This window comes from Antechinus flavipes, chromosome 4 (assembly GCF_016432865.1).
Source record: "Antechinus flavipes isolate AdamAnt ecotype Samford, QLD, Australia chromosome 4, AdamAnt_v2, whole genome shotgun sequence".
Classification (NCBI taxonomy): Eukaryota; Metazoa; Chordata; class Mammalia; order Dasyuromorphia; family Dasyuridae; genus Antechinus; species Antechinus flavipes.
In genome coordinates, this window is record NC_067401.1 from 359,787,443 (window position 1) to 359,803,946 (window position 16,504).

At 31.9% G+C, this 16,504-nt stretch overlaps 1 protein-coding gene across 21 annotated transcripts in view; it reads left to right on the forward strand.

Moving 5' to 3' along the window:
• AFDN (afadin, adherens junction formation factor) overlaps nucleotides 1–16,504 on the forward strand; it is a 161,876-nt gene that overhangs the window by 80,727 nt on the left and 64,645 nt on the right. For all 21 annotated transcript variants that reach the window (XM_051998112.1, XM_051998126.1, XM_051998115.1 and 18 more), the window contains 4 exons: nucleotides 1,012–1,106; nucleotides 2,127–2,389; nucleotides 9,555–9,624; nucleotides 12,107–12,225. In XM_051998112.1, coding sequence (XP_051854072.1) covers nucleotides 1,012–1,106; nucleotides 2,127–2,389; nucleotides 9,555–9,624; nucleotides 12,107–12,225 — 547 coding nt within the window. The remainder of the gene's footprint in view (nucleotides 1–1,011; nucleotides 1,107–2,126; nucleotides 2,390–9,554; nucleotides 9,625–12,106; nucleotides 12,226–16,504) is intronic.

Consider the following 16,504-nt stretch of genomic DNA (forward strand, 5'->3'; position numbering starts at 1 on the left):
AATGCTACTATTGTGTATAATGTTTTCTTAGTTTTACTTCATTCTATATTAGTTCATGAAAGTCTTCCCTGGTTTTTCTGACAGCATCCTGCTGATCAATTCTTAATGTACAGTAGTATTCAATAACAATCATAATATACCACAAATTCATCCATTCCTTAATTGATGATAATCCCTTCAGTTTTCAATTCTTTGACACCACAGAAAAAGCTAATATATATTTGCACATAATAGAGTCTTTTCCTTCTTTGATTTCTTTGAGGTAATAGACATAACATTGGTATTGCTGAGTCAAAGGGTATTGATAGATTTTTTACTTATATCCTTTGGGGCATTGTTTCAAATTGCTCTCCAAAATGGTTGGATCAGTGCATTAGCTTCCAACTTTCCCCATATTCCCTTCAGCATTTGTCATTTTCCTTGTCTGTTATATTAGTAAACCTGATTATTGTGAGGTAGAACTTCAGAAGCAACTCTTATTACCATTTCCAAGAACAAATTATTTTCTATTTACATGAAACTTCTTAAATCTTTTGAGTTTTATTTATAATGAAAATGGAAACTTCTTGGTTGTTGGAAAAGAGATTCATATTTAGAGTAACATCAGCTAAATTGATTTTGTTTGCTGGTAGTCCAAAAAGCTGTTTGATTAAAACTTTCTACCTCATTTCTACTATACTCACTACATAGGCATAAGGACTATTCTGTGTTTTTTTATTTGTTTTTACCCTTCTTGAAGTTATTAAAGAATTCAAAAACAAGTGACCAGCTTAGTAGTGGTCATCCTTTCCATTATACACCTATAGACCTATCCTCAAGCAGCAGACCAAAGCTGTATAAAATGCAGAAGTTTGTACTCTATTGGTTTACCCTTCAGTAAACCAGGATCATCTGGAAGACATAATGTAAGCATTGGTGTAGAACTGTTGTTGAGAATTGCATTTGGTAGTAGAAACTATATATTATCATTGACTTTTAGATGAAGGTTTTCTTTTCATTTCCTTGACACAGATGGTTCTGATTCCAGAGATAAACCAAAACTTTACCGTCTACAATTAAGTATCACTGAAGTTGGAACAGAAAAATTTGATGAGAACTCCATTCAGGTGAGCAAAGCTATTGACGTCTTTATCATTTGATTTGAAATTATGATATAAAGAAAAAAAAATTAAGGGCAGCTAGGTGGCGCAGTGGGTAGAGCACTAATCCTGAAGTCAGGAGAAGCTGAATTCAATCTGGTCTCAGACGCTTAACACTTCCTATATGTGCGACCTTGGGCAAGTCACTTAACCCTCATTGCCTAAGCAAAAAAAGGAAACGAAAAAAAGTTTATTATGGTCTTCCATTGCTATTTAATTGATAATCTTTTTGGTGCGTGCTTTGCAGATTAAAATCTAAAATATACTTTCACTATCATTTTGCTTAATACCATACTAACATTTGAAGATTAATTTAGATTTAATGGCCAAAGTTTTCTTCATTCAGCTACATCTGGATTATTATCTTGATTTTATTTTTTGTGAAATTGTCACATTAATATATACATGAATTGGTTCTTACAAAGTTTAGTCTTTGTTGTAATTTATGTGGAAATATGCATTATCATGATATATCTGGTAAGATGAATACACACACACACACACACATACACACACACATACATACACATGTTGAAAATAAGCTTTAGGGGGCAGCTAGGTGGCACAGTGGATAGAGTACCAGCCCTAAAGTCAGGAGGACCTGAGTTCAAATCTGACCTCAGATATTTATCCACCTCCTACCTGTGTGACCTTGGGCAAGTCACTTAACTCCAGTTGCCTCAGCCAAAAAAAGAAAAAAGCTTTTGACAAAATTGTTTTCAAGAGTAAATAAAAATGAATTTAATTGAATTACTTGCCATTTAGGGATGGAAGGGGAAGAAATTGAAATACAAGATTTTGTGAGGATCAAGGTTGAAAAAATATCCTTACATATGTTTTAAAAATAAAAAGTTTCAATAAAAAAAATTTAGTTACTTTGATGATATATTTGTTGTTAAAAATTCAGAAGTATAAATACTATATAGAATAATGATGAAAGTTTATTGACTTTTTTTTTTACACTTTTTTTATGTGATTTAAATTTAGTTGTTTGGTCCAGGAATTCAGCCTCACCATTGTGACTTAACAAATATGGATGGAGTTGTTACAGTTACTCCTAGAAATATTGATGCGGAGACCTATGTGGAAGGGCAACGTATCTCAGAGACAACTATGTTGCAGAGTGGCATGAAGGTTCAGTTTGGGACGTCTCATGTATTTAAATTTGTAGGCCCCAGTCAAGATCATATCATTGCCAAAAGAGCTATGGATGGAGGCCTGATGGTTAAAGGTCCAAGGCATAAACCTGGGTAAACACTTTTTTATGATCCTATTCCATCTTTTTCATAAGACTGTGTTATTCTTATATTTTGTTGTTGAATGATAATTTATCAACCAAATTTACTTTTGCTATATTTTTTCTAATAGTGATTATAAATTTCCCTGATAGATACTACTTTTATTCTTTAGTCTTTCTTGTGACCAATTATATGCTTTTTAAAGAACTGACTAGAGCTAGAGTTGAAAATAGTAGAACTTAATTCTTCATAATGTGAAACATAATCATTTATATTGGTTTATTAGACTGTGCAGCTATGGACATCCCAATCATAGTTAATGGACTCAACTAAAATATTTCATTTTATGTAAATACAATTCATGGGTATAATTAAATTGAAATTTTTTTTATCATTATGCATTTAGAGAAAGTTTATTAAGAAAACTTTTTTCTGCTTGGGTTTCTTAGAAATGCATTTTCAGAAGTAAATATGTAATGTTAATTATTTGAAATACTTCAATTCCCTTTTGTCCTTTTTTCCCCTGAACTTGGCTCTTGTTTTTATTTCTTAAATTGTCAAAAAGACTTTTCCAAAATTTAATTCAAGTTATGATGATTGATTTGTGGTGAATGTTCTAGCAATATTCTTCATAGCTTTTATACTAGTTTTTATAAAATAGTAGAACTGCAGCAAAAGGTTCTAACAGATTACATATTATAAATGGAATATAGGGAATAGAGAAACACATAGAAAATGATATAATTAGAACATCTCTAATGAATACAGTGACTAATACCTGGAATTTTTCTAGGAATCCACTGATTTAGAAGGCAGTTTGCCCCAGAAATGTCAATATAGTAAACATAATATAAATATACAAATGTTATTTATTTGACAATTTGTATTATAAATAGTATCAACGTAAATACTTTATTTAATCTAGGGTTATTTAGATGCTGGACTCTTGTTGTTACTTGTCTGTTCTACTCTTACCCTACTCATCATACTACAGAGTATTTTTAAAGCAGGTATGAAAAAAAACTTTCTTTTAGTTATATTTACTGTTGTCATTCTCCCAAGATAATTGTCTTAAATAGGTTACCTCTTATCCCCAACTAACTGAATATGTTGGAGATAACATATTGGCTCTAAAATTCTATTGGCTCTAAAAGTCATATATTATACTTCTCACTTTTCCAAGTCCTTTTAGTTCAGAAAATGCTTTCAACTCTTAATTCACTTCTGTATTTGTGACTACTAGGATAATAGTTTATATATATTCTCAACTGCCATTATACATCCTTTTATATCTGTTTCTGTCCTGAAATCCTACTATTACTTTTCACTTATTTCTTTAAAAAATTCAGTTAACTTTGTAATAAATAAGTTGAAACTCCTAATATTCTTTCTACATTTTCCATATGATATAGATTCTAAATTTTTTTTTACAATAGGAAAATGAAAAAGTGCTAAATGGAGTCATGAGAGGAAAGAGCACTAAATTTGAAGCTGCAAAACTTGGATTCTGATCCTTGATTTTTCCTTGGACAAATCACATAACCATTGAGTTTTAATTTTTTTTATAAAATAAAACTTGCTAACTTGTAGGATCATTATGAGAATTAAATGCAAAATTTTAACATACTTTAAATATTATTATTATTAGTCATAGGTAGATTCCTTGTGCCTGATGAAGGGTATCAGTTTCCTTATCCACAGAGTGGGTGGTGATCATAATTGCCATATAGGAATAGAAATAAAGACTAGCTAAACCCCTAATTTCATTTGTTTTGGAGCTCCCAGAGGAAGAAACTTGCTGAGCAAAGGTAGTTTTTGTTTGTTTGTTTTTTGCAACTTTTATTAGTTATTGAGTTTATTATATCAGAGTTGTCTAAAACATTTAGAAGTTAAGTAACTTGTCTAGGTTCATATACCCATTATGTATTAAAGGAGGAATTCAAAATCACATTTTCACATATATATTTTGCTGAGGCAATTGGGGTTAAGTGACTTGGCCAGGTCACACAGCTAGGAAGTGGTAAGTGTCTGAGGCCAGATTTGAATTCATGTCCTCCTTACTTCAGGACTGGTACTCTTGGACTGCACCACTTAGCTGCCTCATCTTGCTATATTTTCTATTCCTGTAGTCAAGTTGTATTCATTACACCTCTTTCAATGGCTTCCTATTGCATACAAAATTGTGGAATGTTTTAGTTTAAAGAAACTCTACCCAGCATCTAGATCAAATCATATCAGAAAAAAGAATTTGATACACTAATGATCATCAAGAGCATTTAAACAACTCCAAAAGAGAGGAAAGCCATTATGATGTGTTAAGGATCCCATTCTACTTTTAGAGGGACCAGGTTTTTTTTTTTAATTAAAACTTTTTATTTTTCAAAACATATGTCTGGACAATTCTTCCATATTAGTCCCCTTGCAAAACCTTTTCCCCCCTTCCTCCACACCCTCCCCTAGATGACAAGTAGTCCAATATATGTTAAACATGGTAGAAATACATGTTAAATCCTTTAGATGCATACATATTTATACAATTATTGTACAGCAAAAGAAAAAAAAAGAGAAGTAAAATAAAATGGAAGCAAACAACAAGAAGGGTGAAAATACTATGTTGTGAACCACACTCAGATCTCACAGTCTTCTCTCTGAGTGTGGATGGCTTTCTTCATCACTGAACAATTGAAACTCATTTAAATCATCTCATTGTTGAAGAGAGCCACGTCCATCAAAATTGATCATCATATAATCTTCTTGTTGCTATATATAATGATTTCCTGATCTGCTCATTTCACTTCACATCTGGTCATGTTAAGTTTCTCCAGGCCTCTCTTGAAATCGTCCTGCTGGTTGTTTCTTATAGAACAATAATATTCCATATCATTCATATGCCATAATTTATTCAGCCATTCTCTGATGGATGGCCATCCACTCAGTTTCCAGTTTCTTGCCACTACAAAAAGGGCTGCCACAAACATTTTTGGACATATGGGTTCTTTTCCTTCCTTTAATATCTCTTTGGGATATAAGAAACACTGTTGGGTCAAAGGGTATGCACAGTTTGATAACTTTTTGAGCATAGTTCCAAATGGCTCTCCAGAATCCATTCACAGTTCCACCAACAATTTATCAGTGTCCCAGTTTTCTCACATCCCCTCCAACATTCGTCTTTATCTTTTCCTGTCATCTTAGTCAGTCTGACAGGTGTGTGGTGGTATCTCAGAGTTGTCTTAATTTGCATTTCTCTGATCAGTAGTAATTAGGAGCATCTTTTCATATGACTAGAAATAGTTTCAATTTTTTCATCTGAAAATTGTCTGTTCATATCCTTTGAACATTTGTCTTTGGAAAATGGCTTTAATTCTTATAACTTTGAGTTAATTCTCTAATATATTTTAGAAATGAGACCTTTATCAGAACCTTTGAATATAAAAGTGTTTTCCCAGTTTATTGCTTTCCTTCTAATCTTGTCTGCATTGCTTTTGTTTCTACAAAAACTTTAACTTATTATAATCAGAATTATCTGTTTTGTGATCAGTAATGATCTCTAGTTCTTTGGTCACAAATTCCTTCCTCCTCCACAGATCTGAGAGGTGTTCTATGTTCTATACTATGCTCTTCTGATTTGTTTATAATATCATTCGTTATGTCTAGATCATGAACCCTTATCTTTGTGGGTCATTGCCTAGTTTCTGTCATACTAATTTCCAATTTGAAGGACCAGATTCTTAAGAAAAAATTTCCTCTTTGCAACTTGTATCCATTGTTCTGCCTTTTGGAGCCAAGCAGAAGAAATCTAAACCTTCTTGCATGTGACAGTTTTTCATGTACTTAAAAGTAGTTGTCAGGTCCCCCTGTATCTGCTGTTTACTAGGCTAAACATTTGGTGGGGGGAGGAACAAAACCTTATGCATAGGCAAATAAAACAAATATTGGCCATTCCTAAAAATAGAGTTCTCTTTCATCTTTGTAGTGCCTAACCTCATTGTCAGGAGGTGGGTATCACCCATTGGTTTTTGCACTGAACAGTTTTTCTGATTGATTGCTCAGAACTCTAACATATTAGGTATATTTGGTATAAACCAAAAAGTTTTTGAGAAATATTTATCTTTACAATAATGGCAATCCAGAACTAAACACTACTCTGTTGCTTCCTATTATCTTCTTTCTCCCTATTTTCCTTTCTTATCTTGTCTTATAATATATCCTTTCAAAGCTTTATTATAATTATGGGCTGCATTCTACCAATTCTCAGTGATATTTCTGTGATCAGATTTACCTTGCATTAAATTTTTTAGGCCATCTTGTTCACATTGTGCGTTTGATTTTTAGCTTTGGGACCCTACAAAATTTTTTACTTTCAGTTCTAAACTTAAAAGTCATCTGTACAGCCATTCTTTGTACATACAGTTATTTTCATTGATATTTAGCTTGGGAATACATAACTTTTCTCCCCTTCCCTATACATCTTAATAAGATTTTCAATACCAACACAATTTCTACTAAGCATTGCTATTTGTGTTTGTTTATATTTTAAGTCATAACTTAACTAAACTAAACTTTGTTTATATTTTAAGTCAAACCCAAACTCCTCTCCAGTATCAAGTTTTATCTGTTCCTTTCCCAAGTCTACTTTAGGAAGGCCTTTCTTTCAGTGTTGAAAATAACATTTGTGCCATTAAGGTCTTCAATTTTTTGCCCAAGACTCCCTAATTTGAAGAATGCTTTCTGAGTTATTTTTGAGTATAATCTCTGTCCACATGAATCATCAGCTCCAGATATAAGCCTTGGAAAAGACAGCTTGACCTTGCTACTATCAGCTTAATTAAAACAACAGCCACAAACCTCTTCTCATCAGGGAATCACCAACCACCTCTAAATCATCTCTTCTTTCTCTGACCTTTACTGAATATTCTCTTAACTGATAGCACCTATGGTCCACATTATTATTCCTTAGAGAATAAGCAGCTTCTTCAAACAATTCGTCTCCTTTCTTTCTTGGAAAGGCTATATATTTGTTAGCTTTCTACCCATTAGCACTCACTTAAATGTAACAATTAATTTAGACTAATTTTCCTTTAGAATTTTCCTCTTAAAATAGTATTAAGATAATAGACTTAGAGCTAGAAGAGATGTTAGGAATCATATAATTGAAGGGTTCTCAATAGGAAATCTAATACTTAGTTTTTAAACATTTTGGTAACATAATTGGTTTCCTTAAAATCCTTTGTACGTTATTTTGTGCATTTAAGAATTATTCAGAAAAAGGCCTATAGATTTGACTTCCTCAGTGTGCAAAGGAGGCACAAAAAGGATTTAAAAGTCTATAATCTTTTATAATAAAAAAAGCTTAGATAAGATCACCCAGGGCGCAAAAGAGTAAGGATCTGAATCCAGGTTCTCTGGCTCTCAAGTCCAGTGTTCTTTGCATTCTATTCTACTGCAGACAGCTTTGTTTTTGTTAAAACTGATTTGGAGATTGGTCAATGGTTTTCCTTATGTATTTGGGATGTCAGTTTATGCTCAGAAAAAAATTTCATCATTCACATCTTTTGATTTTTCAACTGGATGTTATTCCTTTAACTTAATTCCTGTGATAGAAGAAAACAATTGGTTTTCTTTTAGTTTTTGTCTTTTGGGATCAATATATTATATATTCAAATGATCAGATTTGTAATAAACAGATCTGTGTTAATCTTATGAAATAATTTTAGTCATTAACTTCAGTTCAGAAATTTAGATATTTTGAGATAGTCATAAATATTTAGATTTGCTGTTTAAAGGGAGAGTTTAGCAAATTTTGAAAGGTCTGGATTTCTGATTTTTCAATCTTCTCTTTAATGCCTTATTTTTACTCTAAATGGTGATTGTATAAGGTGGGATGAGGTTATAGTAGTGAATATTTTGAGAGCCTTTTTGATTGGCTTGCTAAGTAGGCAGTATATTAATTTTTTGTAATGTTCTTTTTTTCCTTTGTAATTGTAAGATTTTCATCCAACCCCATCATTTTATAGTAGTTAATTACCTGAAGAGTTTAAGTATCTGGTCAAAAAAAGTAGCATAGTTCAGAGTTTTTCTTTTTCTTTTTTTTTTTTTTTTTTCTTTTTTTTTCTTTTTTTTTTTGGCTGAGGCAAGTTGAGACTTGCCCAGAGAGTCATACAGCTGGAAATGTTAAGTGTCTGAGGTCAGATTTGAACTCAGATTCTTCTGTCTTCAGGGTTGGTGCTCTATCCCCTGCGCCACCTAGCTGCTCCCCATTGTTATTTTTTTAATGTGCTATTTATTTGATGACATGAAATATCACAAGAATAAAAAAAGAATTATACAATCTGTAAAGTATACTATACAGTAAATACTTTTAATGGAAGGAGTACTGGGCCCATAGTCAGACCTGTTTTTGAGTTTTGCTTCCTTGATTATTTTAAGGTAGCACTGAACCTCAGTTCCTTTACCTTTAAAATGGGTACAATTAATACCATAGTATTATTATGTAGAAAATGATTCTAAGATTTATAGTGCTATAACTGAATTGATATTTAAATATCCATTTTGATGTTCCTTACTATAAGGAACAGTTTACAATAAGTAAAAAGTATATAAATTCTCATTCTTGATCTAAGCCAAAATAGGAATAGAAATGTGTGTGTGTGTGTGTTTGTGTATATTTGTATTTTGTTATGTGTTTTATATTAATGCTACTTTTGTGTTATGGAGAACCCATTATGCATCCATAATCTTCACATAGTATATAATATAGCTGGTGAATGCTAGAATACCACTGCCTTGCTGCAAGTGCACAAAAATATACATATACATCCCAAAAGACCAACTACATATGTACAATTCAGTTTCTCCTCATTCATACATATGCACAAATTTAAAAACTTTGATCTTGGGGAACTCATTTTGTCATGGAGATGGGAGTGGGGAAGAAAAAGGAACAACCCTCAAATGGAATTAGTTTTCCAAATGGCCACATAATTAGTTACCCAACATGATTGGTTTTGTGTGGGCTTGGGAAAAAACTAGTTAGATCTGTCTATATGACTGACACAAGTAAAATGACATTTGTCCCAGTTTTAATTATTTCACATCTCACATTCAAAGACAAGTCACTTAACACGGATCTGTGAAATTTTTATTTTAATACATGTGGATTTTTAATTTCCCTCTCCAGAATTGTCCAGGAGACAACCTTTGATTTGGAAGGAGATATTCATAGTGGAACAGCAATACCTACCAGCAAGGTAACTGAGTATCTAACAGTACAGTGATGCATTTGTCCAAAATTAAACTGTTGAGACAATTAAGCTTTTTGTGCAAGACTTTGTTGTTGTTTTTTCCTGGATTTAGGATTTCATTGGTGTAGTTAACCAATACATGTCTGTAGATGTTCTGCAATTTAGTCTTAGAGCCAGAAGCCGGGAGAAGTTAAGTGACTTCTGTAGTCATATGACCTACATGTATAGAAGGGCTACCCTGATTTGGAAGCCTCTATCTGTTCCTTTGGCATAGAACTTATTGATATATCAAAGCTGAAATGCCAAGAGGTTTCCTGCCAAAAATAACAACAACAGTTCATGGTATCTGTAAGATTAAGAAAATGTTGTCTTATCTCTGTATAAGGGACCATCTTGCAGTTCTGTTCTATGACTTACCACAGGGGTAAGAATAAATTTAATCTGCAGTGTTAAACAGATGGCATTCCCAATATTGTGCAGCATTGTAATTGACTTTCATTTGGCCAGGAGAGTTACTCTAGTACATCTCAGGAATGTTCTCTGAATCTTCTTTTCCCTCTTTGTAGAAATTTCCCTTTGTAGAAAAAGCTATGATATACTATTACATATGTAGCTAAAATTAGCTATCTCTTTCATAGTTATAGATATATGAGAAATTTGTTTTGTAATATGTAATTACAAATAAGTGGAATTGGTGATCATTTCCTTTGTTGATATACTATTAAAAAACCATTTTGCAAAAACACTTTGAGTTCAAGGAGGCAGATAACTTTATTTTTTTGAACCCTTAAGTTCAGATTTAAACCAAAAATTATATGAAATCATTTTTAAAACATAATTCTCCATCCTTTGTCAATTTTTACTCCCTAAAACAGAACTACACCTAACAAATGCTTTTCATATTTGTCTTACTCTCCAACAGACTATCCAAAGAGAATTTTATTGTTTGTATTAAATATTATTGTTAAGATTTGATGTCTTCTTGCCATAATGCTATTCTTAATAAGTCATTTTTGTATTCAAATAAATTCACTAAAGTTTTCTAGAAAAATGAGTTGTAAGTTTTTTGCTTTATCTAATATGATCCTCTGACAATGTTTTGTTTTTAGTGGTATAAATATCAGGATGCTATGCTATTAAAATTTTTGCCTTCAGGTTTATTTCTAAATTGATTTAGCAGTTACTTGTATTCTTAATACAAGAAAGAATGGAAACTAACCCTAGAGCAGAGTAAGTGGTATAAAAGATGTCTGAGCCTAAGGCTTGTAGTAAATTGTAAATTTTATTATAAATTTGGATAAATCTTGGTAGCTAAATATTGTCTCCATATTTCATAAATAATAACTCCTGAATCTAGCCTCCATCATATATTCATCCTCTCTTACCTTCCCGTTCAAGTGCCACCCTATCCCACCGCTGTTGTGATATCAGAACGGGGAGAGTGAAACTGAGTGAGTCCCTAATGATTCTGGTTGTCTAAGACCGCACCATTAAGATATGGAAGGGCTGCCATTTCCAGTACATTTTATGTCCTATTTAAGTGGTGTGGTGATGTTTTTATTTGGTTTAATTTTAAATTTATAATTTAGGTTTTGACACTATACCTATAGCTCACTTAACTGAATAGAAGATGCATAATAAACTTGAATTGGATGTAATATTATTGTTTTTTGGGGTTTTTTTTGTAATAATAATGCATGTCTATCATAAGGGTTTGTTTATTTGTCTGGCTCCAAAATGTGATACCCTACTAAGATTTGCAACATTTTATTAATACATTTAATTCTCTGATATTGTCATTAAAAGTGTGTTTTATGGTAACATTTAAATGTACGAAATTTGTTTAGTCAAATCCTGCTTCTTAGGCATACAGTTTTAACAAAAACTGTATTTTCCCTGTATTTATTTAAGGACATAAAATAAGGCTGGGAAGACCCAATTTTAGTACTAAGTAGTACTAAATACAGGTTAGTGCCCTGAGCCTTAGTTAGCAGGATTTTTGAAGCCCTCTAAAGAAAAACAGCTAAGTACCCTATATATAATTGCACATATCTGGCAGGATATTCCTTGATTTTAAAAATACACACACACACATGCACACACACACAACACATTTCTTTTAGAAAAGTATGGCCAGAGTCATCTACTCATTGGGGAAAATAATAGCCCTGCTTTTAATATTTTGCATAAAAGAGTAGGTCTTGGGGCTTTAAAATTCCTGGTAGCATTTGGTCAGGAGCTGCAGCAAGTTGTTTTATTATGTTTTGAATGGCTAGTGTGCTCTTAGATATGTCCTGTCACTGTGGTCAGAACACCTGCTGCATTGCTGTATTATTTTTCTGGTCTGCATTCCCTACCTCTGCATTCCTTCCCTTGTCCTTCCCCTTTTGGCAGCCTTGAATCAATTCTTTACTCCTAATGATGAACACAAAGCTTGGTTGGTCTGCGTGGTCTGTTAAACTCACTCTTGTTTTCCTCTTTGACTTAGAGTACCACCAGACTGGACAGCGACAGGATATCATCAACATCGAGCACAGCAGAACGAGGGATGGTGAAGCCAATGATTAGAGTAGAGCAACAACAGGACTATAGAAGACAAGACAGCAGGTAGGTAATTTATATAGCCCATTATATTTACTAAAGAAGCGAACAATTCTTTATTCCAGAAAGGCTTGAGATTTGAGTTCAGAGAGATTTCTTTACCTTTTTTTCTTCCCCTCCATTAAATGTTAAAAGACAGTGTTTCTTGTGAGAACTCTCCATTCATTCTGCTAGAGCTGAAATCCCTCTGATATAATAATTACTTTCTTAATGAATAAAGTGAATCCAAAAATTCACATTTAGTATTAATGCCATTCTTAAGGGTTATTCTGTATAGGTGTTATTAACATGATTCCATTTATGAAGTCAAAATCCTGCAGTGTTTATTCATAGAGAAAAATATTTATTCAGAACCAATCTAGTGAACTGAAAAATCTTTTAATTTGTGAAATTGTGAAACTGAATTTTTATTTAAAAAATTAGCCTTTGCTAACAACTTCTGATTAAATCATATTGTCAGTATGATATGCCTTCTAGCATGAACTAGAATGACATGGAATTGCAGGCTTTTTTTTTTTTAAATCTAGTACTGCAGATGTCTCATTTCATGAACCAAAGGCTTAATTCTTTTGTTATTTCTTTCCTTTTAATTTCTAAAACATTTTTGACAGCCTGATTAAGAGGGTAAAATACTATTTCAGTGTGATATGAAAATTTTATATATATGTGTGTATATACATATGTATAATTTTTTTTATTGAAAAGAGAATACCTTAAACATAACAGTTGGATTAGAGGGTGTGGATTTCGAATACTGATTAGTTATAAACTGCAGCATTCCTACTCCAAGAGCTGTGGATGATTCTAGCCAGAAACAGAGTAGCAGGTATTCATTCATTCAATACATTGAGCTCCCCTTATCAGTAATTAATAGGTAATGGTAAAGAGTGAGTTTTGCCCCTTACCCAAAAGAAGCTTACAAATCTATTTTAAGTGAATAATCTGTTATATGAATGCTGTGTAAATGTTTATGGTTCCTTTATTCTTTATGGCAGGCAGTCATCATTTGGTTAATGACATTTAACCACATGTTTTCATCATGTCCTTTTGGCATATGCAGAGAGTGTGTTGAAATGAGTGACTTGCCCAAGGTCACAAGTCAGTGCCAGAAGATGAAGCTGCATTTCAATTTCTCATCTCCCAGTAGAGGGAGCTGCAGATTGCAAGATGATTGTGTAGGAATCTGAAAGTAAACAAATTATTAGATTCCCTTGGGATCTTATAAGTCCTTTGTACTTTATTATTCCAGTTTACTTTTATATGGAATATTTCACAATTTTACTGTTAGGTTTTTTTTATTTGTGAAATGAGAGGTTTGGATTAAGGATCTCAGAAGTCCCTTCCAGCATTTAAATTGATTTTTCTTTGATTTTTTGTTTTGTTTTGTTTTATAAGTATGATAAAATAACATGTCCAGATTGATAAAATTCTCAGTAGAAATATCTATTGATTATTCGTAATATTAATAAAAGAAGATACTAAGAGTTGCTGCATAGAAATGTAAATATCATTAGGCAAGTGTTAATATAAAATAATAGCCTTTTAAATCTAGTCAGAAGTAAAACCTCCTATTTGTATCACATTTATATAGTATAGAGAAATTGAATTTTGGAGTCTGGTTTCCCCCACTCCCCAAATTGTAGCTATCACGATTAACATTTTTCTTTTTTGTTCATTTCTTTTGCTCTTTGTATATAATATATATAAGTATGTATACTCACAGACATACTTATTTGCTCTCTATGTAATATATAGTTGGTGATTGATATTTATTTTAATCACCAATTCCTTTTAAACAACAAAACAAAGAAATCTTAAAAGCCTTTTAAAAAATGTTTATTTTTTGTTTGAGATTTCAAATCATTGGCACGAGACTATATAATTTCTTTTTTAATCACCTCTTTAATAATTTTGTTGATGAGTGCCCTAGCTTTTCCTTCATGGAGTATTTAAATTCTTTCCATTTTGCCAAATTTAACATTAATAACTCTTAGAAAATGTGCAGTTGTAAGTAGCATGCATTTAATTAATTGCATGTTCAAGTAAGTATTTTGATCATTACTTGTAGTGCCAGTTTTTCCCCAAATGTGGTGATTTGGTTGAAATAATTTTTTAAAATAGATAAGTTATATTCATCTTGTCAATAAACTAAGAGGCATGAACTTAGCACAAATGAAAAACCAACAGTTGCCTAGGGAAACTGATAAAAAAGTATAATTCCTTCTTAGCAGAAATGTAGGAAAGATTCTCTGGGAAAAACTTAGATATTGTCATATGAGGTCATTGTATCTGATGTTTTGGCTTAAATGGTTTTTTTACTTAATAAGAGGCTCCAGTGAGGGCAGTGTTAGTATTGAAATGGCAGATAGTTCTAGAAATGACCCATATACAAAAAAAAAGGCATTAATAAAACTTATTTAATATACTAATATTCTGTAAAGGGTGTGTTGGATCATAATAAAATTAAAAGCAAAAACTAAAGATTTGAATGAAATTCAATGACATTTTAAAATTAAGGAGACTTTTATTTAGGTAAATTAATAGTGGTAACGACATATTTAGAGTATTCATTCTCTTTTTCTTGATCTACCCCTTTTCCACCATTTTTTATTGCTTTTTGTTGTTAAAAATCAATGTTAAAATTGGTGGAAGACCTAACATATCACTGTCTTTTGTGATGTACAAAAAAGGATTTCAATTCTTTTGGGGTAGAGAGAATGAAAATGTTATTTTTGACTAAACCTTTTTAATAATGAAAAACTAGGAGACCTAGTTTCAGACCCTTACCCATCACTATATTTGGTATTTTGAATAAATTTCTGGGCTTCTCTTTATAAAATGAAAAGGTTGAATTAGACTTGAAGGTCATTTCTAGTTTGCAATCTTTGAACATGAAGCTATAAATCAAAGTAAAAATATTTTAGTGCTCACAGTTGTTTAGTTAATCTATTCATTGGTAAATTTAAATGCTTTTTTTCCTTAATTTTCAGTTTTAATGTCACTACCAAAACTAATCACTTCTTTAAATAATTGAATTGTGAAAATGTCTGTCTAAATAACGAAAAATTTTTCTATTGATACTCATGGCACTTTAATACTTTGCTGAATTTGTAAAGGGGTCATTGGCTTCTTTGAAGCAGTATTTAATATCTCTGGTTTTTAAATTCTTGTTTTCATTTTAGTATAGACTTTTTTGTTTTTGTTTTTTGTTTGTTTTTGGAGGATGGCGATCAGTGATAATATTACATGTTTGTGATTAAATTGGTGATAGAAACTATTGTAGACATTTTTGCCATTGTTGTTGTGATAAAACAACTCTATTACAGTTTATAGTCTTAGTTAACTTGCATTGAGGGGTTAAGTAGCTTCTGGGTACCTAACTATCTAGTTAATTGTCCAAGGTAGGGCTTGAGCCTTGGTCTTTCTGGTTACAAGGTTAACATCTATCCATTTGACATTTTCTTTCCTTTTGATATGAGTCATTGAATTTTGTATTATCTGATTTTTAGCCAGGTTTTAATTGTCAATTTGCATTACTTAATAATTTAGAGCTTTAGAAATTGCACCTTAATTTTTTTTTCTTCTGACTTGTCAACTTGACTAGAATTTTAAAGCTATTAGCTTTTTGAAATAAAATATGCTCAATCAATGGCATAGTTAAATTTTTGTCACAAATGTTGAAGGACTTGTAGGTATTGATAGTGCATTAGTTTGGTCATTACAAATCTTTTCTAAAGTTAGTGTAGCTGGTAGGAGAGTTGTGGTAAACAAAGTATATATATCATTGTATAATATTATATTATTTGCAGGACAGTTTACTATGTGAAAATTCCAGAGCAAGAATTTGTTAGAATCTTAGAATATATTTTAAGTATTAATTTTAAAAGGATTCTACACTGTTCTCTTCCCCCATAGTATTATTTATTTACTGTTTATTTCTCTAGATGAATCTGTATGAGCTATTAAATGTGCTTAAAAAGTACAATTAGGGTGAACTTCAATTCCAACTAAATCATAGGAGTTTTTCTTTCTCCTCAAAAATTTTGTGTGTATGTGTGTGCATGTGCATCTTTGTCATCATAGTTTTATTATGATTAAAGAACTATTTCCTAAGAGCAGCAAATCAGCTAACAGGGCATCCAGGGCCATCTCTAGTCTCCCTGATCTACATCTGGCCACTGGACCCAAGATGGCTTTGCAAGGAGAAAGTGAGGCAGGTGACTTTGCACAACCATCCTTCATTTAAATCCAATTCACTTGCATGTCATGGAATCAACTCCTGATG